The 22,798-nt window shown below is 41.0% G+C and overlaps 1 protein-coding gene across 5 annotated transcripts in view; it reads right to left on the reverse strand.

The window, feature by feature from the left end:
* Positions 1-7,077: 7,077 nt before the first annotated feature.
* LOC144023045 (trafficking kinesin-binding protein 1-like) overlaps positions 7,078-22,798 on the reverse strand; it is a 51,491-nt gene continuing 35,770 nt past the window's right edge. For 4 of the 5 annotated variants that reach the window (XM_077528301.1, XM_077528303.1, XM_077528305.1 and 1 more), the window contains 11 exons: positions 22,346-22,454; positions 22,018-22,096; positions 21,768-21,898; positions 21,615-21,689; positions 19,090-19,227; positions 18,855-18,931; positions 18,527-18,766; positions 15,933-16,261; positions 13,993-14,406; positions 11,773-11,866; positions 7,078-10,293 (listed from right to left, as the gene is read on the reverse strand). In XM_077528301.1, the coding sequence (XP_077384427.1) occupies positions 9,336-10,293; positions 11,773-11,866; positions 13,993-14,406; positions 15,933-16,261; positions 18,527-18,766; positions 18,855-18,931; positions 19,090-19,227; positions 21,615-21,689; positions 21,768-21,898; positions 22,018-22,096; positions 22,346-22,454 (2,644 nt within the window). In that variant the 3' untranslated portion in view covers positions 7,078-9,335. The remainder of the gene's footprint in view (positions 10,294-11,772; positions 11,867-13,992; positions 14,407-15,932; positions 16,262-18,526; positions 18,767-18,854; positions 18,932-19,089; positions 19,228-21,614; positions 21,690-21,767; positions 21,899-22,017; positions 22,097-22,345; positions 22,455-22,798) is intronic. The other variant, XM_077528302.1, reaches the window with a different exon arrangement.

Below are 22,798 nucleotides of genomic sequence, written 5' to 3' on the forward strand. Positions count from 1 at the left end.
GTATCTATGTCAGGGTGACCTGTTTGACATCTATTAAATACGACACAAAAAGGAGAGAAGACACTCATGTCAGTGCTCGCGAGGAGAGGAACTGACTGACACAATTCACTCCTGCACTCTCTGAAGATTCCTCTCCTCACCCTCTGTATTTATTTGGTTTTCCACGCCCCTATTTACATGGGTGTTCCAACCCTAAAAATACAAATGCAAGGCATAGTTGGAACACAGTGTAGCTACTTGTTTGTCTGTGTGTTGTGAGTGGAAAATTGCTGAGTACATGTGTGGTCAGGTTTGCAATCATTTCTTTAACAGAAAACAGGCGACCTCAGCAGACTGGCTCGAACCATTTTGCTGGTTTAGATGTTGTGGTCCTTCAGCTTTTTGAGTCATCTTCAAATTAGCCAGGCTAAGTGAATGTGAGTGGGAGCAGAGCAAAACATTCTTCATTGCAAGCAGAAGCAATTCTTCTCTGCTAGCAAAACATTCTTCATTGCAAGCAGAATAAAAAAGCTTGAGTTGAGTTCTTCATTGCAGCAAATGTATGATAACTTATTATTTACAATTATTCATATAATTGACATGCTAAAAATGCTTGAAGTGCACATGCGCAGCTAGGAACAAGCACGGACAAGTCGTTAAAGCAGATTGATTGATGGAATCGAGAACCACTCGTTAAGATGATCCAGCCGGGAGACAAAGCGACAAAAGATCCGTACACCTTTAATAAAATGTTCCTAGAAATGGATTTTTGCTGTGTAGACCTGGTAACTAAAAATTCTTCCTGTTTTACATGAAGATGGACATAAGACCACAGTCCAGCTTGTTACCACAAACAACACTTGAATGGGTTTTGTAAAACAAACAAACAAACAAACAAACAAACAAACAAACAAAAAAGTAAATAAATAAATAAATAAACAAACAAACAACACCTTTATTGAAACTTCATATGAAAACGTTGCTAAGGGGTGTGGCTGCCTAACAACCACTTATTTCACAGCGAATAGTGTGTGCTGTGTGTCTTGAAATATACATCAATTTGATTCTTTCCATGCAGAGAATTGAGAAATATTAGCATAATTTATACAAAAAAGCCCAAAGAACCCCTTTCCTCCTGCTCCATAAGCCTTTCGGTCCAGCAGTGCCTGTGTTTCTGATTTATTTATGTACTTTAGGGTGGCACGGTGACTGGTTAGCACGTTCGCCTCCCAGTGCTGAGGACGCAAGCTCGAGTCCGGCCTCCGGCCTTCCTGGGTGGAGTTTGCATGTTCTCCCTGTACCTGCGTGGGTCTACTCCGGGTACTCCGGTCTCCTCCCACATTCCAAAGACATGCATGGCAGGTTAATTGGGCGCTCTGAATTGTCCCGAGGTGTGCTTGTGAGTGTGGATGATTGTTTGTCTCTGTGTGCCCTGCGATTGGCTGGGAACCAGTTCAGGGTGTACACCGCCTACTGCCCGAAGCCAGCTGGGATAGGCTCCAGCAACCTTTGTGAGGAGTAAGCGGTACAGGAAATGGATGTATGCACTTTATCTTAAGACACCATGTTTTAGCAAAATGTATCTAAACTTAAGACAAACTTATTGTATATATAGCCTCAGTTTTTAATGACGTCTGTTGTCTGCTGTTGACCTATTCACTTGGTCACCGTTGTATTGTAAAAGAGATCTTGATCTCATCCATCCATCCATCCATTTTCTTGACCACTTATTCCTCACAAGGGTCGCGGATCTTGATCTCAATGTTTTTTTTTTGTTTTTGTTTTTTTTAAATCTGGTAAAATAAAGGTTGTAAAAAAAAAAATCATTATGACTACAACCAGAATAGCAGCATATTCCCAAGACCTACTCCATGAATTAAAAATATTTTCTTTTCCATTAATTTACTCTACATCGAGTATGTAGAAATTGTGTACTTCAAAATTTGTAGCAGCAGCTTCGACTGGTTAGAGGAATTTCATGGTGATCTCCTGTGAAAAATTGCAAACCATAAACATGTATTTTAAATCAATTTGCTAGCATGTTTAATTTCACAAAATGACTAACATGCCAGGAATATCTACTCAACTGATTAAACTTCACTTTCATCAGAAAGTACCCCTTCATCCCCATCCGAGGAGAAATGATCTTCCTCCACTGGTGCCATCCATCCATCCATCCATCCATCCATCCATTTTCTTGACCGCTTATTCCTCACAAGGGTCGCGGGTCACTGGTGCATCTTTCTTTTAACAATCAGTGCAAAAGCAACTCCAATTATTCTTAAAATAAATGCATGATTTGGTCTGGCCCTTGTTCGTGCACTTACAGTTTGGCAGCTCAAGAACTAGATTCGGGGCTGGGAGGAGATCCATCCATTTCACTTGGAGGACACCATCATCAATTGTCCATCATGGTGGATATGGGGTGGGATGCTGGGATTTCACTGAATGCAGCAGTGATGAATAGCAGCCTGATAGTTAGCCTTTTGGAGATGCTTCCCCGGTGAATCCTTATTTGGTGGCAGTGTATTGTCCATAAGCTTGCCAGTTTTGAGTAAGGCTGTCCTGGTATCATTCACAGCTCTTTTCCATACAAATTCTTCAGCTTTGCTGAGCAGGCCACCATCCAACTCAAATGTACTTTGGATAAAAAAAAATCTATAAATTTGTGTTCCCCCAACATCAACTTTACAGGCCTGACTTTCCCTTTCCCATAAAAGGAGGAGACATTGTTCACCTGTGAAGCAATGCAATCCAATCAGGGTCAATGGGGCCGAAGGATATATTGCACTCAGAAAATTGTGTATGGTACATCCAATATCCACCTTCTGTTGCCAATGCCTTGTTTCAAACAATAGAAAGCAATCCAAATAACTGAATTTGGCAATGGGACAGAACCAGAAGATGTGTCAGATGACAAGTTTGCAGACTCCTTGGCTAACTTGGCAGGAAGTAGGAGGCGGCTGTCTGCCTCTTCATGAGAGCATTTCATCTCTTCAGCTTCTTCAACTGTGGGGGAAGATGAGGTGCCAGTAAAACAGATTTTGTGGCAGATGTCAGAGTGGACAAAAAAAAAAAAAAAGCTCCATGTTTCTCCCACAGGACAAGTACTGCACTCTAAGGGGCCTATTCACTAAAGGTTTGCGTCGCCTTTGCACCGCGCTAACCGGCAAAAATGAAACATTTAGGGAGCACCTAATTCACTAAACACGCGCAGATGGGGAAATCCGTCACTAAGCGCTCTGCCGAACAGATTGCGTCACGGTGCGCCAGTGTTATTTGCGCGTATGTAAATGAGGTCATTTGCATACATTTGACGCAAAATATGCCCACCGCAATGCAAATGAGACTCATTGATATGCAGCGTCTAATTCACTAACGGCAGCGCAAATAGCAACACCGCGTTTGCGTGACGCAAATAACATTTTTGGAAAGCATGTATTAACCTGACGCACCTCGATCATTTGCCGCACAACATGCGCGGTTGATCACGCAGAGAGGAGAGAAAGAGAGAGAGAGAAAGAGAGCGAGGGGGAAATATTTCCGTGTTAGTTTAAGACACATCGCGTAACCCGCGCTGATCTACAATAGCGGGGAGGCATTTTTAGATCATTTTTACGTGCCAGATGCATACTGTACGGCCACGCCAACCTCTGAAAATATATTTTTGAAACACAATCGCACCAATAATTTGTACTTTATGAATGAATGACGTCGTTGTCGTCCTCTCTGCTCTGTACAGCTTAGTGGCGCTCTAAACGCTTACTCTCGGTCCAACCTCGCTTTCTGATAATGTCAATTTTCTCGCAACTGTTACTATAACAACCATGTTGTTGGCGCAAATCCGTTGCCATGTGTGGTAAATCAGGTGCAAATTTGCTCCAAGCTGTCAGTTTTGTGGGCGTGTTTGTGCCGGTATATGATAGAGCAATAGTGAATAAGTGGGTAACTGGGCGCAGACTGCGGGTGCAGTTGTGGTGCAATATTTCGTGCTATTACTGGACGCAGCGCATTCTTAGTGAATATGCCCCTAAATTTTGACTTTGAATAAATCTCAGTAGCCCTTATCTGCAGACTGAATCTTTGCCCTACGGTTCCTCGTATTGGTCAGTCACAAGATGAATGGTCTTCAATGAACTTTCTCTGGCAATTTTCCCCACCTTCTTCAGGTATAGGGTGGCTAATTCCTCAAACGTTTTTGGAATCTCTTGGAGGCTGATGCCCTAACGGCCATGGCAGCAAGTAACCAAACTGAATTGTGTGGGACTGTAGTGGCAACAGATGGCGTTTTATCCGCTACGTAGTGTAGTAGATTTGCCTTGCGTGTCTTCATCAGCCCTCAGCCATCAGTCTAAACTGAGGGCATGGGGTCTCATGGTGCACGTCAACAGGTCTAAAATTTTGATCACCCTTTCTCTGCCAATTATCACCTGGCGGGCCATCACTTTCCTCTCCGATTTGAAGACGGTCACCTTGCCAACATCAGAAAATAACTTTGGCTTCAAGTTTGTTATGGCATCGTGAAACCCTTTCTAATCGATCAGAAGTCGGTCTTGGCAGAACTCTACGAAAGAAAGCTCTCCTTTCTCTGAGGCACACGTACAATACATATAGGCCTACATGTATGTGTTCATAGTACACAAAAGGGTAAACATGACAACTTTGCCCACCAGTTTTTACATGTAAGTCAAGTCAGTTTATTTATATAGCCCTTAATCACAAAAGAGTCTCAAAGGGCATTATGGCCACAGTTTACAAATACTGACATCCCCTGATCGAACCACTACATTATTTTTCACCTCTCAAAAGTATCCAAGGTCACAGTTTTTTCCAACTCCTTCATACTTTGACAGTGTTGATTGTATGAACTTAATAAACCAGCTTCTATCAGTTAAATAGGTCATTTTTGACTCGCTTTCACAAACATGCATAGATCAGGCAGCCCTGTTTTCATCCTGGTTTATCCATCCCTCCATTTACTTAACCGCTTACTCCTCATAAGGGTCGCGGGGGTGCTGGAGCCTATAGTTGGCGTTGGGCAGCAGGCGGGGTACACCCTCAACGGGTTAATTGCCAGCCAATTGCAGCATCCTGGTTTATCTGTAATGTATTTAGAAGAGCCTGGGGTCAACCTCAATCTAAGCATTGATCAATTACCTATTCTAATGATTTTTTTCTTAATGTTAAATTTTCTTGAAAATCTTTTCCAGTGGCAACAAGCCAATTATTTATTTATATTTATTCCAACAGCATCCAACACTGTTTACACCAGATTTCACAGAATACTGGAAATTTAACACTGACAGATTTGCTGTATTGGGAGACCATCTTTACATTGTATTTATTCTACATGTAGCGTTCTCCACTTTTCTACGTTCGCTTTTATGGCATTTAAAAAGATGTTGAAGATCAAAACTTATTGATGATTGATTTTGTCTCACACTGTTGCTGTGGTGATGCAGTTTGCAAAGAAAAATGATGGTGCAGAACAACAGGTAAGAATTATGCACAGGAAAGCAAGAAAAATTGACAGACACAAAGATCAATGTGTGTCACATTGATGGTAGAAAAATGTATGATAAAATTTAGATGTTGACCATCTCCGTTTGTGTTTTTTTCCCCCCTCCTACAGTACTTATGACTTGAATTATTATTACTGTTAAATAGCGTTTCTTCATTTTGAAAATAGGCTATTGACAACTGGTGCAAATTTAAAGTGTAAAGGCATTGGGGGCTATAAAAGTTTATTGATTAGCTGAGATGTTCCCGGCCTGAAAGTTTCCTTTCATCTAATATCTCCTTAAATTTCAATTCAAAACTTTATTTCACTCTTTAAAATAAAAGAAATGAAAGGGGACAGAAAGAAGTAAAAACTTGTTAAATGTTTTGACTCTTCCATCCTGACTAATCCAAAACTCCGGAAGTTTCTTGCATTTTCTGTGGGTCCATCTGTCTCTTCTGCAGCTCATCAAGTAGTCGAGTTATTAACTCTCAGTGCTCAATTATTGGAATATCAACAGATTTATTGCATGGGAGAAATTAATGTACTGTATAATGTTAAAAAAAAAAAAAAAAAAACATTGTCTAAATGTTTGAAAGGAAATGTATTAATGTTCCTTGATGAACTATAAAAAGACAGAAACGCGTCTTGGAACATTTGATCAGCCAGACTGAGGGATAAGAGGAGCTCTGCCTGCCTTATTTTGGAGGCCAAGTTTGAATCTTCACAAGCTCATCTCACTGGCTTGCTTAGTTACACACGCTCAGCTTTTGGACCAGCTGCGCTCACTTTGACTGCCACACTGCCTCTTTGTGGATGAATACAATCACTGCAAAAGTACAAACTGATCTGAAAGTTATGTATGTACCATGATGGTGGACATTTATGCAAGGATGATTTCTGACCTTTAATAGCAGAAACATTTGTTGTAGGTACAAATAAGATTAAAAGGATACAAGCCCAATCAATTGATGCTAGAAATTTGTTCAGTAATTAGATTTCTGGGTTAAAATTTCAGCATTTTCAGTATGTATGGAGGATCTTCAAAAAAGTGTCTTCAGTCAATTAAAGACTAAATTGCGCATAGGTGCGGCAAGTCGGCGACCAGTCCAAGCCTCTCGCCCAAAGTAAAACAACTGAATTTAACATTAAATAAAATGGTGCACAACTTTACTAGTCAACCTATAGTGTCATACGTCATATATCACAGCTGACCTGTTTTCTGAGTTTGATCATGTGACATTTGCAAGCTGAACCATGATTGGTCGTTACCTGAGCAACTGTGACGTCTTTTTCAGTCGATAGCAAGCGGCAAAATGGCCGCCTCCTGAGGTAACAACGGTCGAATTTTGCTGCTTAGTTCTTAGTTCACTAATGGGGGTGAATAGAACATACTGTACAGAAATTTTTTGACATGACTCTGCCAGGTCTACACGTGTTATTACAAATGTAAACTAAATGATTATCAGGTAAGACACGGCCCCCACCCCACAAAACAGGCTAGTTCTATAATTGTTACAGTATAATTGTTGTAATCTTTATGTATAGGCAGCACAATGAAAGCAGGCTCAATCCCTTTACAAAAAAAGTAGACATCATTTGTATTTCAGTCTTTTATTTATTTATTTTTTTCAATTCAGAGTTCTGTAAAATAGAACACCCTGTCCCTGAAAATAGTTTGCTCTCCTCACTTAAAACAAATGTTATATGTTAAGAACTCCTTTATACTTACCCATATGGTTTTGAAGTTATGAATAAATGAATACATTCAGAAAAGCACACAGACGTACACACCTTTTTAACATTGTTCCCTAATATGTCACAACTTCAAAAACGGGAACATGACAGAGACTAAATTAGCCATAGTAACATTGCAGACTTCCAAATAAAATTATTGCCAATATAACATTTTGAAAACAGACAAGTCATTATCATTTTAGAATTAGTCAATACAATATTGAGCGCTGATCATTTATGTACCCAATAGTTAGTAGTAGTACTTGGACTTAAGAGTTGAAAGTGTGCCTGTGCAACAAACTCTTTTCACCTTTCTAAGGTGACATTTCGTCCAAGCCATTTGGACAGGAGTAGATTTGATACTTTTCTACCTGCATCCTCATTTTCTTTGTTTTGTTTTGCAAGGAAATGTGGGAGGGATATAATGGATGAGTTGTTCTTTGCCCATTTCAGGCAACTGCACAATTCACATGGACACATTCCAAAACTGAAGAATTGTTGTACAAAAAAAATAAATGGCTTCATTACACATTCATTTGCGGCACGGTTAGAAAAGAAACACACCACATATTCACATCATAACCAAAAGACACAATGGCTACAGTTGTGTCACACCAAATCATGTTCAGCAGGTGTTCCTTTTACCAACAATCCGGTAATCATGTTTTAGAACAAGCAGAGACTGCGATTGGGGTAAATACAGCCTTTATAGTGCAACTTCCATGAATTTGGGCAATCGTTTTTCTATCTTTCAATTATTCGGAAAATTATTTTTAAATGTAGAAATGCAAAACGTAACATGTTTTAGGCACATACTGTAAGAACATTCAGTCAGAGCAAAACACCAACATTGAAAGAGCCAACCTGGATGTTTTCAGTACAAGTCGCATCACTACCATTGGAATTTCCCCCCCGCAATGGCTGGTTTATTTCAGTGTATAACATTTGTGCAACAGTGTTTTCAATTATATGGCATAATAGACTGAATATAAAATTGACATGATATGAATTTTTGCAGCAATAAATGCAAAAGTACATAAATCAGCGAGAGATTCTTAATAAAGAAACACGTTTCAATGCTTTACTGTGACATTTACAGTGAATGAAGAATGAAGCTGTATAAAACAAAACCAAGCTATTGACATTTAGGCACATATTTTGATTCCCAAGTGTTGCTGCTGAATACCAGTACTTTGCTTTGGTACGCGATCTGCTGGAGGGTTGGCAACTTGAACAAGACAAACAACTCCTAACTTGACACTTTTGTTTTTATTTAAGTCATTCATATTCAGGTCTAACCTGGCAATAGCCAGATGGATATGCGCTTCACTCATGTGACTTCTCCGCAATAGCCATCTGGTACCTCTCCACGGTAATTTGGTCGGGAAAGGCGGGACATTCTGTACAATAATGCAAGCTGATTGGACGATGCGGCATTCTATGCGTTTGTTTTAACCAATCACGGCCATGGGTGAAAATTTCTGCTTCGTTCTTGCCGAAGGGGGGAAAAGCACGAACATCTTACCAGCTAGAAATCCATAAAGCATCTCTCGCTGTTCAACATTCAACAAGGAAACAGTGAGTAATTCTGCAAGAACATAATTAATTGCAGTGTCCATGTTAGGTTTGTTTGTTAGCCCCAGCGTCGGTGATGGCTTCCTGGTTTTGTCACAGTTGCATGTCCCGCCCCCAAACACAATGTCGCTCTGTGATTGGTCTGAACCACTGCGGAAATCAACGGGAGCGGTACAAGATGTATTCTCCAGAGTTGTGAACTCACAAATACCGCGAGAATTCATCTTGCGAGAGCAAGGTTAATTCAGGCCAGTATGGGCATCTGAATCTTTCCTTTTACAACTAGTGCAATTGTTCAAGTTGAGCAGGTAAATGGGGGAAGTGAAACATTTAAATAAAGTTCATCAGATTACAGGTCTTTAAACATTCATTTCTATTTTAATAGTATACTGTATAGCACCGCACACGGGAAGGAAACATCCTTATCGACCGCAAAAGACACAGGAAACGGCCCACACTAGTTCAGCCACCAAAATTTCATTGACTTGACATTGACTCTTACAATTATTATTAGGGGAATTTGTTCTATGGACATTGTAAGCTTTCAGACAATGCTAATTGAGTCGTGCAGCATTTTGCTGGAGGTGGCTTGTCCCTGTTTTGCGGCTGGCGATGTGACAGTGTCCAGTGTCTTCGTAAAGACAGTGCGATTCATTTCTATTTGTCTTACATCATGTGAGTGCTCTGCTGGCTGCGTTTGTGGGCCTTGCAATGACTGTGGTATGAGGATGTCAGTAGTATGGGGACCACCTGGATCTTTCATAGCCATACTGGCTCCCACCATGGCAGGATAGCTTCGATTCCTCCTCAATCCTGTATTCAGACCCAGTGCATTGCTCCCAAGCCCGGTAGAGCAGAACGGAGCTAACAGGCTACTTGCAGATGCGATGGAAGTGGTGTGAGGTGGTAAGGTGCGGAAGCTTTTCAGTTTTTCTACGAGTCTCAGGTTCAACACATCTGTTTGACCTTCGTCGTCCGTCTGGCCACCTCGCTCTCTCTCGGCCTCACCGAGCACTTCCCTCAGGATGACGCGTGCCGGCTTAGAGGCCAGGAAAGTGTCAAAATATGGCGGGTCGTCATCAGAGGGGCTGAACTGAAAATTGGGGCAGGCGGCGGCAGATTTGGCACAAGAACGGGGGGAATTTGGCGGAGTCGAAGGCTGTAGGAGGAAGAGGCTTTCGGGGCGTTTTGCCATCAGTCTGTCGTCATTCACCTCCGCAGTGGCGCTGGACGTCGGCTGCTCTCTTCTCGTGGACCCTCGGTCCCAGCTGCTCGGGTCGTATGCCGAGGCGGAGATCCCGTGCTCCAGAAGGAGGCGTCCGAGCCCGAGCGAGGTGCTGGTGGTCTTGGTGGTGTCTCGAAGGTTGGTGGAGGATTCAGCCAAGGAGAGGGACAAGGAGAGGCGGCGTGGGGTGCAGCAAGGGGTGTAGGAAGGTGTATGAGGAGCAGAGAAGAGTCCCGGAGTAGATGGTGAACTGCTCTGACAAGAGGATAGAGCTGAGCTGTAAATGGACAGATGAAGAATTATGGTGGAAGGGGGACAGGTGGTTGGGTGTAGTAGTATGGGGTGCAAGAACAGAAACAGACAGACAGTCATTAGATTCATGTTTGGGGTTGCAGTTGAGGAAATATAACTCAATTTGGAGTTAGTAATCACACACAAACGCTTCAGTCTTCAACACGGCAGTGTTATGTGGTTGACTTGAATCGGGTGTCAGCACATGACAATTTCAGAGACAATCTCAACAGCTTTCTGGACAATTCCCCCAATTTATTTTACAGTCTTTCATTTCTAATTTCTTCTGATCTTGATCTTTGCCCTTTATCAGATGTTTCTAAATACAGCACTGTCAATTCCGAGTACAAAGTAGCTTATATTTTCCTGCTTATCCTGCATTGCGCATTACTGAAAAAACAGTAAATAGTACAACAGATGCAGTCCAAAAAGCAAACATTCAATTATGTCAAGGGCAAACTTTACATTTAAAACAGGTGAAGGACCAGATAAATTTGTGGGGGCAAGCATTAAATGTCAAATTCTCAATAGCATCAGCGTAAACCAAAATATAGTGGGGAGCAATTTTAATTTGTTGTTGTTGTGTTAGATTTTATGCTGATTTAAACTAAAATTGGCATACTGATTTCAAATTTGCAATTTTACCAACGCCATTTTTTTTCACAACTTGTCTTCCAGATAAGCAAAATTCCATTGGTTAGCTTATTAGCTAGTAAGAAGAGCTGATTATGGTTGGACTTATCCACAGCTATGTGGAAACTTGTTTTAGCAGTCACAATTGAAACAGTGTGGTGAGAGGTGTGTGCAAGTCTCAATAGGTCAATGCAAACCGAAAGCTATCATAGTAGGAATTAAAAGGATTACGATTTGGATTTTCTCAAACTTGTGACCATGGGCATACCATTCTAAGTTCTATTTCATTTTATGCTGTTTTTTAAGCTTTCAAACATTGTCACTATTCTTACTGTTTTATTTACGTAAAGAAACGTTTACTGCAATTTCTTTTTTTTTTTTAAGAAAACGGGGATCTTTTAGCTCAATAACCTGACGTAAAATATTAGTTAACAAACTAGCCTACCGACAGCTCTTGAGGCAAATTCAGATGTTCAGCTGTCAGACTAACATTTAAAGATTTATGCTGATTTGAGATCCAAAAATATTTTGAGTTGTTGTCAGCCTTCCGTCTAGATTTGCCTCAAAGCGTCCAATCACACGGCAACACACTCCCATGCCTTTCCTCACCCACATACAACCCAGTGGGTGCACTCATTGGGTCTGCTCTACGCCAGCCATGACAATCATTTGATAAAACTCCACTTCCTCTTCCTCAACACATGATCTGCCAAGGCCAATCAAATCACAGGGATAAGGTAAGCTAGATGGCACGGCTTTGGCAATTTGGGAGAGATGTGTCATTCATAGCTTAATTACAACACACTTTCAAGTAATTGAGCATTTGTTTTACCTTGAGGTCAGCTGATCAGAGGGGTGTAGAATCCTGCAGGTGGTGAATGTGTAGGTGGAGCTAGTGTGCGACAAACACTTCCCTGGGAAGTTCACTACATGGAAAAGAGGAAAGGAGGGGATGGGGTTGAATACATGGGCAAGTTGTTAGCATTCAAGTTACCCTACATAAATAGTGCAATCACCAACAAACTTATGAAAAAGGCCCAACATTCAAAGCAGAAACCCAAAGCTAAAGCAGCAGCATTTGTGCAAGCAAGGAATTGTTCAAATCACGTTTCTTGTACTAAATGAAAGTGAGCTAAATTGAATGACTGTGCTGGTGCTGAGAGGTGACACGGTGCAAAGTCACAAGGTCAACTCCAATATTAACCAGTGAAGAGTGTCATGCCTTCATGTGACTTGGACAGCTGCTCTATAATAACACCTGATATATGAGCTCACATGACCCTGAGCAGAGTCTGTGTGCTGGGGCTGTTAAACTATGCAGGTCAAAAGCCCGTTGGTTTGACATTAGTACACAAGAAGGACAGACACCTTGGAGTTTCAGATTAGGGATTTGTTTTCCAGTACCGAAAAAGATGTTAACGTACATTCACTGGTCACATCATTCTGCATACTTACACATACTAATGAGATCAAAAATTAACGCAGTATGCTTTTCAAAGATAATTATTCAGAAATGTAGCAATTTAAAGGGAGACTGAATCCAACAATTTTACTTACAATATTATATCCTATGCAGCTCCACTAGTTTAAAAATGGTATTCTGATTGCTATTGTGGTTATTGAATATGGATAAAGCAGCAAAATCCACTCGTTTGTATCCATCTCATAGGCAGCCATTTTGCACTTGCTTTCGACTGTAAATGACCGGCCAATCATGGCTCAGCTCACGAACATCACATGACCAATCTCAGGAAACAGGTGTGCCCTGACTGTTTGTTACCCTGAGCAGCTGTGATGTCAGTTTCAGTCAAGCGGCAAATGGCTGCCCCCTGGTTGGATAAAAATGCATGTTTTCCCTACTTTATTTATATTCCACAAACACAATATTAATCAGAATGCTGCGTTTAGATGAGTGGTGCTGCATAGAACACATTATTGCAAAAAGAATGTTTGAGTTGACGAAGAATATGGGCATTATTGTGTTTGCAGTGTGCAGAGATATCGAATTCCATCTATCTTAATTAAATATTTTAAAGGCCTGGTCTGCCGTTTTCACTCAGGAAAATGCACTTTTTAAATACAGGATGTACACACTTGAACTCTTTCTCAGTCTACACATCTGGGCTTATGTTGATGTTTGGTGGTGATTTTGTCCTAAACCCCCACCCCCCAGCCTGTATTTTGCCATTTTGTGTTTGTTTTGTAAACAGAGGGCCGTTTCTGTGGAAAGACAGTGTTTATACCCCTCCAGCCAATCGCAGAGTGGGGGGTGGTGTGTCGCAAACGGGGCCGGGCTAATTTGACGGCTGCGTGACGTCACTCCCGTGGTAACTTGACAGCACGCACAGATTTCTTTTTTTTTTTTTTTTCACTCACTCATTCACACATGTAAGCTTCTGTGAGTGAGTGAGGTGGGTTTAGGACAAAATCACCACCAAACATCAACATAAGCCCATATATGTAGACCGAGAAAGAGTTAAAGTGTGTACATCCTGTATTTAAAAACTGCATTTTCCTGAGTGAAACCGGCAGACTGGGCCTTTAAAGTGTGATGAAGTTCACTGCTATCACAACCAAAATTAAAAAATGCTCTCACAATGTCAATCATGCGAATTATCTTTTAAAAAGGTATATTTTCTATACACAGCACTTGTAGCGGGCTTTACTAGATTGCAATCATGTTACAATGTTGTAATCAGTGAGCTTCTGCTTGAAATAAAAATAAAGCATTGCAGTAGGAAGGAAAATTTGAGAAGAATGAGTTTTTTTTAAAAGTGAATAATTATAGAATAAAAAAATAAATAAATAAAAGTACTCTGTTTTGCTGGTGTTGGACGACAGCACAAACTGGGACTGCAGGTGGGACGGACGGATGTACTGATGTGTGCAGATGAGATACCATGCAAGATGGGGCGTCACACCGGGATGTTGTGGTGTCCGCTGTTCCCTGAATGCTCCCCTCCCACCCTTTTAGACTACACCCCTGACAACCCCATGCTCCAGGGTGGGGATGGGCTGAGATGATGTGACACCAGCTAAGAGGCTACCTCACCAGGCATGTGCTCCAATGTGCCAAGTTCCTTGAAGTCCACATGCCCATTCATCTCAGAGGAAGATGGCGTCGAGGAAGACGGGGTTGGGCTTGGAATAGCGTCGATTGTGCCTGCTCTTTCACAATGCAGTGTTTCTGAGTGGCTACTGGCATCAGTGTTGGCATTTTTGCCGCAGCAGATGGAAAGTGAAGAACTGGAGTACAAAGGGTCCAAAAGGCCATCTCCTGATAAGCTTGCGCATGAGTCACTTGAGACGTCGTCCTCCTCTGGCTGGTCCAGTTGCCAGCCATCCGCCTCGTCCTGCTCATGTGATAAAGTGCGGAAGCCCTTCGTGACCACGCCGGGCCGGACATCCAGCAGAGCGCCCATGTGAGGTTGAGCCAACTGCTGCCATGCATAGAGTGTAGCAGAACCTGGGGGTTCCAAAAGATGAGAACAAGTTTATCATTTGCAAAATTCTTTGAAAACACATTATTCCGCAATGATTTTTTCCCCCGCACCTGATCTCACCTTTTTGTGCTCAGCATAATGTTGAAAACGTACACCAATTTTTAAAAAAATCAAATCTACCAAAAATGTTTTGCGTAATGACAACTACAAAAAAAAAAAAAAAAAAAAATCACTATTTGTTTGCATCAATACACGCTACAGTATATACTTCAAATTTCAGTGTACTGTATGATACCAAGTAGGAGTGGACGTTTAATACACATATATATATGCATAAATACACAACACGGCTGCACAAAATGTCATGCTATATGTACATGTGTGAAAATACTTTTAAATACAGATCCAGACATACGTACAAAACATGAAGGACTAACTCCATGCCAGCAGACTGGCAGACTAGTACATGTTTTTCGAGTATGCATAGTAAGGATGCATTTATGCACAATTTTGAAGAGGTTAGTATACAAAATAATGTCGCAAAAAAGAAAGAGAGGAAAAGAAGGTAAGAAAATTATGACAATTTTATTCAAGTCGCTCACCAAGAAAATAGATTGGCAGAACAGAAAAGGGAGTGCAAAGACAAAACTTAAACAAAGGAAAGAAATGAACAAGGGTAGAGTAAATTGGGAGAAAAAAGTGAAAAGAAGGACAAAAGTGAAAAGAAGCTAAAAATGCACCACTCAATGTGCCCTGCTTATTTTTATTTTTTTTTGCATTTGTATTTCTATGTCAGTACAGCTGAAACAATTTCTTGTTTTGCTTGTACAATGCATGTTGAGAAATATGACACTAGATGGCACCACATAACACAAAATGATTCTGAGAATGCACACAATACAGTATTCAAAAGTAAATGTTTCAAAAAGGTGAACACCTCTATTGTCCATCCAATTTATAAAATTGTGTTCATAATTTAAGGCAACTTAGCCTATCAGATTATTTTTGTGGAGTTTGATATTTAAAAACTACACAAATAGCTTCGGCAAATTCAGTAGAAAAACAAGTTTTTCTTGAGTTTGGTGTTTTGAAAATATTCTTAAAATATGTTAAATAGTAAAATTCTGATAGCCTGCTCATATTTCAAACCAACAGTGTGGTTGTGTGTGCCTAAAATAAAAGGAATGCTGCAGATTCAAACTGCTTTCCTGTGCTTCTAACACCTCCAGCAGACCTGTGACTGCAGCCAGAGGAGGTTGCGGGTGAGACTGTAGAGCCGGCTGGAGACTGAGCGCCATCACACCCGAGCCCTGTTGCAAACTTGGGGCGCTTAGAAAAATTTGGGAACGACGATTGGTATGTAAAATCAGATACTGACCGTCTAGCTGATTCTGATTTTGACTTTGATTTTGTGACTGTGTCTGATTGTTACTTGATTTGATGGAATCCTGTGGGGATTTGTGAGCATTCTCATTGTGTAAGGGAATCGGATTGTCTTTGTCATCGTGCGGGGGATTAAAGGGATTGTGGCACTGAGAAGAATAATCACCTTCTAGTGGCTTTACAATCTGCAGCTTCTCCGGGAGGTAGGATCTGGCGGTGAACGAGTATCCCGACCACATGCTCCCCAATGACGGATGCGAGCAGAGCGAGAACAGACTCTCTGTTGGTGTCCCCGGGCCTCCACTACATTCGCTGCCACCTTTTTCCTCCTCTTTGGCCAGGTAGGCCAACTTCCTCTCCCTCTCCTCTTCAAAGAAACGTTTTTCCGAGAGGTAGTTGTCGCGGCGTAGAGACAGACGCCGCAGGGCTGCCTCCAGGTCCCGACTGCCAGGGGTGCCTGGGGTCCCAGGGGGCCGCTTATTTGAGTCCTCTGACCTGGACCCACAGAAAACGTTGTTACAAGCAATCAAGCTTGTCATCATAATGAGAGAGAAAGGTGCATACTTTATCACAAACTTGCAGTACATAATCGCGTTTATAGTTACTTTTGCAGAAGATTTGCACTTTTTTTTTTTAAATAGTTTGTTGTAATTTACTAGACTGAATTTAAATATTTCTTTAGTTTCACAATTGGGGAAAGTCCAATTATTGGCCGGGCAGATTATCGGTGCCGATATTTGGCATTTTGACGAATATCGGCATCGGCCTTTTTTACAAGTCAGAAGGCCGGTAAGGCGGCTATATTATCACTGAGCAGCGAATACTTGAGAACTGAGTGAATTTTGGCCTCATCAGGGTGAGCAAAATGTTGCTAAATGTTGCAAAGATGATAACAGACAGTTTTTACTTGTCGCAAAGAAATTTTGAACATGTTCAGACAAATTTTCACTGTCTGCGAACATCTTTGGAAACCTTTTACAAACCCTGATCAAAACCCAAAATTCACTAAGTTCGTAAGTGTTTGTCGCGCAGTGATCTGAAGAGATCAATTCAAAACTGGGTTAACTACAGGGAACGTTTTGTGTATTTATTTAAAATGTCACTTTATAAGAGATGCTGCCAAAACTGGGAACTCCCTGTACTCAAAATTTAAACAAAAATAAATGAAAGTTTAACATTTCGGTTATGGTTTTGCTAAAATTTTGCTAAAACATAACTGTCTATTCTCTATATGGTTAAATTAAATCTTTTTCTCAACAGCATTTCAACAAAATTACTTTATTATTATTTTTTAACTCTGTCAATATTTACTTGTTTTCTTGTGTGTGTGTGTGTTTTGCTATGCTTGCTATTAGTGTGATCCCTGATACCATCCTATATGCACATCTGCACTTTATTGATATATTACGCCAGTATTTGTTGCCCATAACAATATCTCGTTGTTGTTTATAACCATGTTATTTGCACAATGACAAATGAATAAATACATATTGAAATATTGAATATTGAAATATTTTCTGTTTTACTGCAATTAAATATCGGCTCCAAATATCAGTTATCAGCCTCCTTGAGTACTAATAATCAGTTTCGGCCCTGGAAAAGACAAATCGGTCTATCACTACTCACAATCCAGTAGTTTGGATGTAACATTATTAACATGGTAAATGTGAGTTAAATGGTAAGGCAACCCCAAATTTTTCTTTCCAACAATATGTTGTATGTGGCCCCATACAGTCTATAAACACATCATTCTGATTGATAATGCATTTGCGGAATATGAGTAAAGCAGCGAGTGTGAAGCGGCTGGGATGAGGATCAGCACCTCCAAATCCGAGACCATGGTCCTCAGTCGGAAAAGGGTGGAGTGTCGTCTTCAGGTCGGGGATGAGATCCTGCCCCAAGTGGAGGAGTTCAAGTATCTTGGGGTCTTGTTCACGAGTGAGGGTAGGATGGAGCGGGAGATCGACAGGCGGATCGGTGCAGCGTCTGCAGTGATGCGGACTCTGTATCGGTCCGTCGTGGTGAAGAAAGAGCTGAGCCAAAAGGCAAAGCTCTCGATTTACCGGTCGATCTACGTTCCAACCCTCACCTATGGTCACGAGCTGTGGGTCGTGACCGAAAGAACGAGATCCCGGATACAAGCGGCCGAAATGAGTTTCCTCCGCAGGGTGTCCGGGCTCTCCCTTAGAGATAGGGTGAGAAGCTCGGTCATCCGGGAGGGACTCAGAGTCGAGCCGCTTCTCCTCCGCGTTGAGAGGAGCCAGCTGAGGTGGCTCGGGCATCTGGTTCGGATGCCTCCTGGACGCCTCCCTGGGGAGGTGTTCCGGGCATGTCCCACCGGTGGGAGGCCCCGGGGACGACCCAGGACACGCTGGAGAGACTATGTCTCTCGGCTGGCCTGGGAACGCCTTGGGATCCCACCGGAGGAGCTGGTTGAAGTGGCTGGGGAGAGGGAAGTCTGGGTTTCCCTCCTGAAGCTGCTGCCCCCGCGACCCGACCCCGGATAAGCGGAAGAAGATGGATGGATGGATGGAGTAAAGCAGCAAAAGCCACCTGTTTTTATTTATCTCATGGGGCGGCCATTTTGTCACAATACAGGTGAATTTCGCTGCTTAACTCAAATTCCATAAATGCAATATGAATCAAAATACAATGTTTAGACTAGTAGGGCTGCAAACAACATATTTTTGAGAACGTTTTTGGGGTTGACTTTCACTTTAAGAGTAACTGACATTTTCTATGAAATTAAATAATTAGTACCCATTATCTGGACTCTCCAGGATGCAGCTACTTCTGTTGTCCAGCATTATTCCACTTCCTGTTTCGCTGCCATACATGGAGTTGGAGCGAGGTGTGCCCACCTTGCTGGAGCGACCCGAAGTGATGCATGATGACTGATTGGAGCCCGGGATGTTGAGGGGAGAGGGGGCAAGCGACAAACGCTGCTGACGCATGAGGTTGAGGTTTTTCACAGTCTGGAACACGCGTTTTGGCTGCAGTCTATTGTGAAAATCACATGGGAGGGAAAAAATGGATGAAACATCTAATTACGGCTCACATTTAAAACAAAACATGTTTCTAATTGCACCTTAGCTCCTCAACATCTGGGTCATCCATCTGAAGTTCTTTTCTCATGGTGCCCTCTATTTCTGCTGCCAGAGAGTCCTAGAAAAGAAAAAAAAAAGTTTGTTAATGGCATGCAAAGCTTATATTGTTATGAATTCAAATCTCACATTAACACAATACCTGAATTAATATAATTAAAATAGACCAACTTAGATACATTTTCTTCACACTAATCTACTTTACATTATCCTGCTCACCATTGGGAACAAGCCCAGAGAATGGAAGCGCCTCTGTGTGTTTGATGGAACAGCTTTATTTCTCAGGTTTTTCAGCTCTTCTTGAGCCTCGTGTAGCATCTCCATGCACTCCGCATACTTGTCCTGCAACTCACGCAGCTAGTAGAGAGCCAAAGAAAAGTCAAGTGAAAAGTAAAACTAATACCATTATCTAAGACACATAAAAAAAAAATCTGACTTGTTTGTGTGTTTACTATCTGTACAATATTCTAAGGACAAGCGGGAGGCAACTTCACTGCAAAATTGATCAGTGGACTCAGCAGACAACTCTTTGGGTAAACCTGCACAATCTTGTAACATTTGGAACAAAAACTTTACGCAGATGATGATGTTATTGATCCAACATGTTTATTATTGAGATGGAATTTATAGTGGTGTGAAACTAGCAATATGACAACATTTTCCAAAAATGACAGACTCTCAAAATGCTTAGTGTGATTGGAATGGCCACTTCTACCTGCGTACTATGCAACATGACTTTTGAAAATCGGACAATGGGTTCTGGAGAAATTAAGATAATTGAGTTAGGAAAACTGGACTTTGTGGGAAACATTTGCATGACGCCGCCTATAGAAAATTTGTTGAAAAAACCAAACCAAACACAAAAACACCTTCAAAGTTGAGATGCCCCGATCAAGATTTTTTGGCTTCCGATCTGATTTTTTATTTTAATTTTTTAAGGTGTGCTCCTTCTGACACCAATCTTTTTTTTTTTTTTTGTATTAACCTCACCCCTTAGGAGTGGTTTAATTAAATAAGAATTGTTGTATAGCTCTGATAGCGCCAGCTCTGTAATGTAGTGTCGACTCCAAAAAGTTCATTAGACCAGTGGTTCTCAACCTCGGTCCTCAAGCACCCCTATCCAGCCTGTTTTCCATGTCTCCCACAGCCAACACAGGTGTTTCATATGATTAGCTAATCAGCAAGCTTGCATGAAGCTTGATAACGATCCTTAGGTGTGTTGGCTGAGAGAGACATGGAAACAGGATGGATAGGGCTCGAGGACCAGGGCTGAGAAACAGCCGCCTTGTGCTCAAACTGGTCGGGATGATTCTTTTCTACGTGACGAATCCAATCAGGTAGTATTAAGGTGAGCTCTGCTGGTTCCGCTATGAGAAAACGCATGTTTACAGCAATTGCATGTTGCTGTTTGACGATTGTTTCGTTGTAGTACAAAGTAATCCTGCACAGCAGACATGTTGGCACGATGAGTTACAGCAGCTGTAAAGCGCATCGACACAGAAAAACACATGAAACTGTATCGGCCCGATCAACTGACTAAATCTGATTCTCTCCGATATTCATAAAAGAGCCAGACTGGGAGCCGATATTGATACAGAGCATTGTATCGGGACATCCCTACTTCAAAAGTAACATAACTCCTGGACCCTTTTGTTTGGTCTGTTACTCAGGGAACCTATTCTCCGATTGGCTGACAAGTTTCGGTTAAAAATATCCATGAATAAGATAGGATAGGCCACAATTCTGAGGGGTTATCCAAGTTGACGCGTCAAAATTACCATTAAACTTAAAAAAAAATAAAAAATAAAAAAAACAAAAAATCAAATTCCAGTGCAAGTGGAACATTACTCACAAGAAACATAGCCTATACTATATATTAATCCTCGTGTTTTTTCCTGAATTTATTTGTTATGGTGTTTTAAAGGGAGTGTGTAAATTTTTTTGCCATCTAGCGTTTAAACTAATAGAATACAATGACCTAAGTTTGAACTATGGTGCCTCAGAGGGACTACATTTCGATAAACGAACAGCAATTACTACATTCGTTAAATTTGTCTCATTCGGGTATCCGTAGCAGAAAGATGGCGGCAAAAATGTCAGCCTTGTGTAAGGTGAGACACGACCCATGTAATATAATTAGCAATTACTAGACATACATACATACATACATACATACCTATATATATTTAAAAAGATGTATGTTGATGTGATAGATTTGTTTCATATTATTGTAATTAATAGTGTTTTTTTAATGAATGAAAATAGAAAAATAAAAAAACACACACAATGTCCACTCATTCCATATTTCTACAAAAACATATTTAGAAAAGGTTGTCAGCCAATCTTCACAATGCTAGTTAAACTACGGTACTTACTGAACTTCATCATAAATAATGCATAATACTGCATTTATGAAAATTGCATTCGCAATTGCAAATTGCATTGTATTTACAAAATGCAAAATCATAATTTTCCCCCCATTTTTTTGGGGCATCTTGAATGATTGCCTACTTGAGCCGGGCTGAAACTACTCCTAGCATCACATTAGATAGTCTAGCTTGGCCTGCTGTTGTATATGTAAGTGGAGTTTTAGCTTTACATTTATGACAGCAACTAAATGATCCCTCTGTCCTGTCAAGTGCTCGTTTCTAGACTTTGTCACTATAGCAAGACATGTATGGCATGTATGTATTTACAAACATTTATAGGTGTGCTCACGGTTGCTAGTGGAGAAAATGACTTACCTCAGCAGTGAGTTGTCGCTGAGCATCTTTGGCAGCTCCGAGGTGCTGAGTGAGTTCTTCATTCTCCACAGCATACTGCAAAAACAAAAAAAAGGTACATAAACGCACAGCATAAGTAATATAAATAGAAAAATACAGCGTGGGAATGCACACCATCTTAGCCTTTTTCTGGAGGTCTACAATCTGGGAGAGAAGATGAGTGATCTCCTCCTGCTGTCTGGAAGCATCCTCTGACTTTCTCGCCAGCTCTTCAGCCAGAGAGGATATTTGCAGGTTGGCAACACCTGGGCACATTAAAAGTGTTCATCAGAAAGACTTCACTACAGTCAAACTTGCAAAGAGGTTAGCATCACTTTCACAAAATGGTGAACATGATAATGACTCAAGGTGCTTAAATACTCACGAAGTTCTTTGACACAGTCATTGACCAACTGTTGCTCTTTTTCTTCATAGCAGAGGGTTTCTGTCTCCAAGTGGCTGGCCTAGAGCAGAAAGCGATAAGAGCAGACAAGCCAACTGATAAGATATCTAAAACCAAAGGGCAGCTGTCTTGAGGAAAATATGCAAAGAGAATATAGTATAGTATATATATTTTTTGGTCCACATACACACATTCAAGTGACAGATGTATAATTGTACATTACCGTAGAGTGTAAAAACTATGAGGTTATACAAATATTGATGTAATAACATCAGCTTTTTCGTATGTGTGTGTGCGTGCGTGCATGAACCTCAGAGCGCAGAGATTTATTTTCTTCTTCTAGATCTTTCAGTTTCTTCTGCAACGAGTCGAGGGGGAAAAAAGTTGGTGTTGACACGTTGTTCTCAATGGGTCGCACACTATTTAAACACATGCGTGCACATAATTAGTGGATATTATAGACTACTTTGAGTTCAGCACAAATACATACTGTACTTAAGCGAAACAAATTGAGATGTATCAATGATTCCACCCCTGAAAAGACATTTTGTACACAGAAGATACATATTAGACAATATTATTACTGTTAATTTTTGGAAGGGGCTTTGTGCTGGTATTTTGAAATGGAAAATGCCTTCACATAAATGTGTTTGTGAATTGGTTTTAGAGGCATATATCGTATCTCATGAAAATAAGTACACCCCTCACATTTCTGCAGATATTTATTAATGTATATCTTGTCATGGGATAACACTCAAGAAAT

The sequence above is a fragment of the Festucalex cinctus genome, chromosome 7, assembly GCF_051991245.1.
Source record: "Festucalex cinctus isolate MCC-2025b chromosome 7, RoL_Fcin_1.0, whole genome shotgun sequence".
NCBI classification, from domain to species: Eukaryota; Metazoa; Chordata; class Actinopteri; order Syngnathiformes; family Syngnathidae; genus Festucalex; species Festucalex cinctus.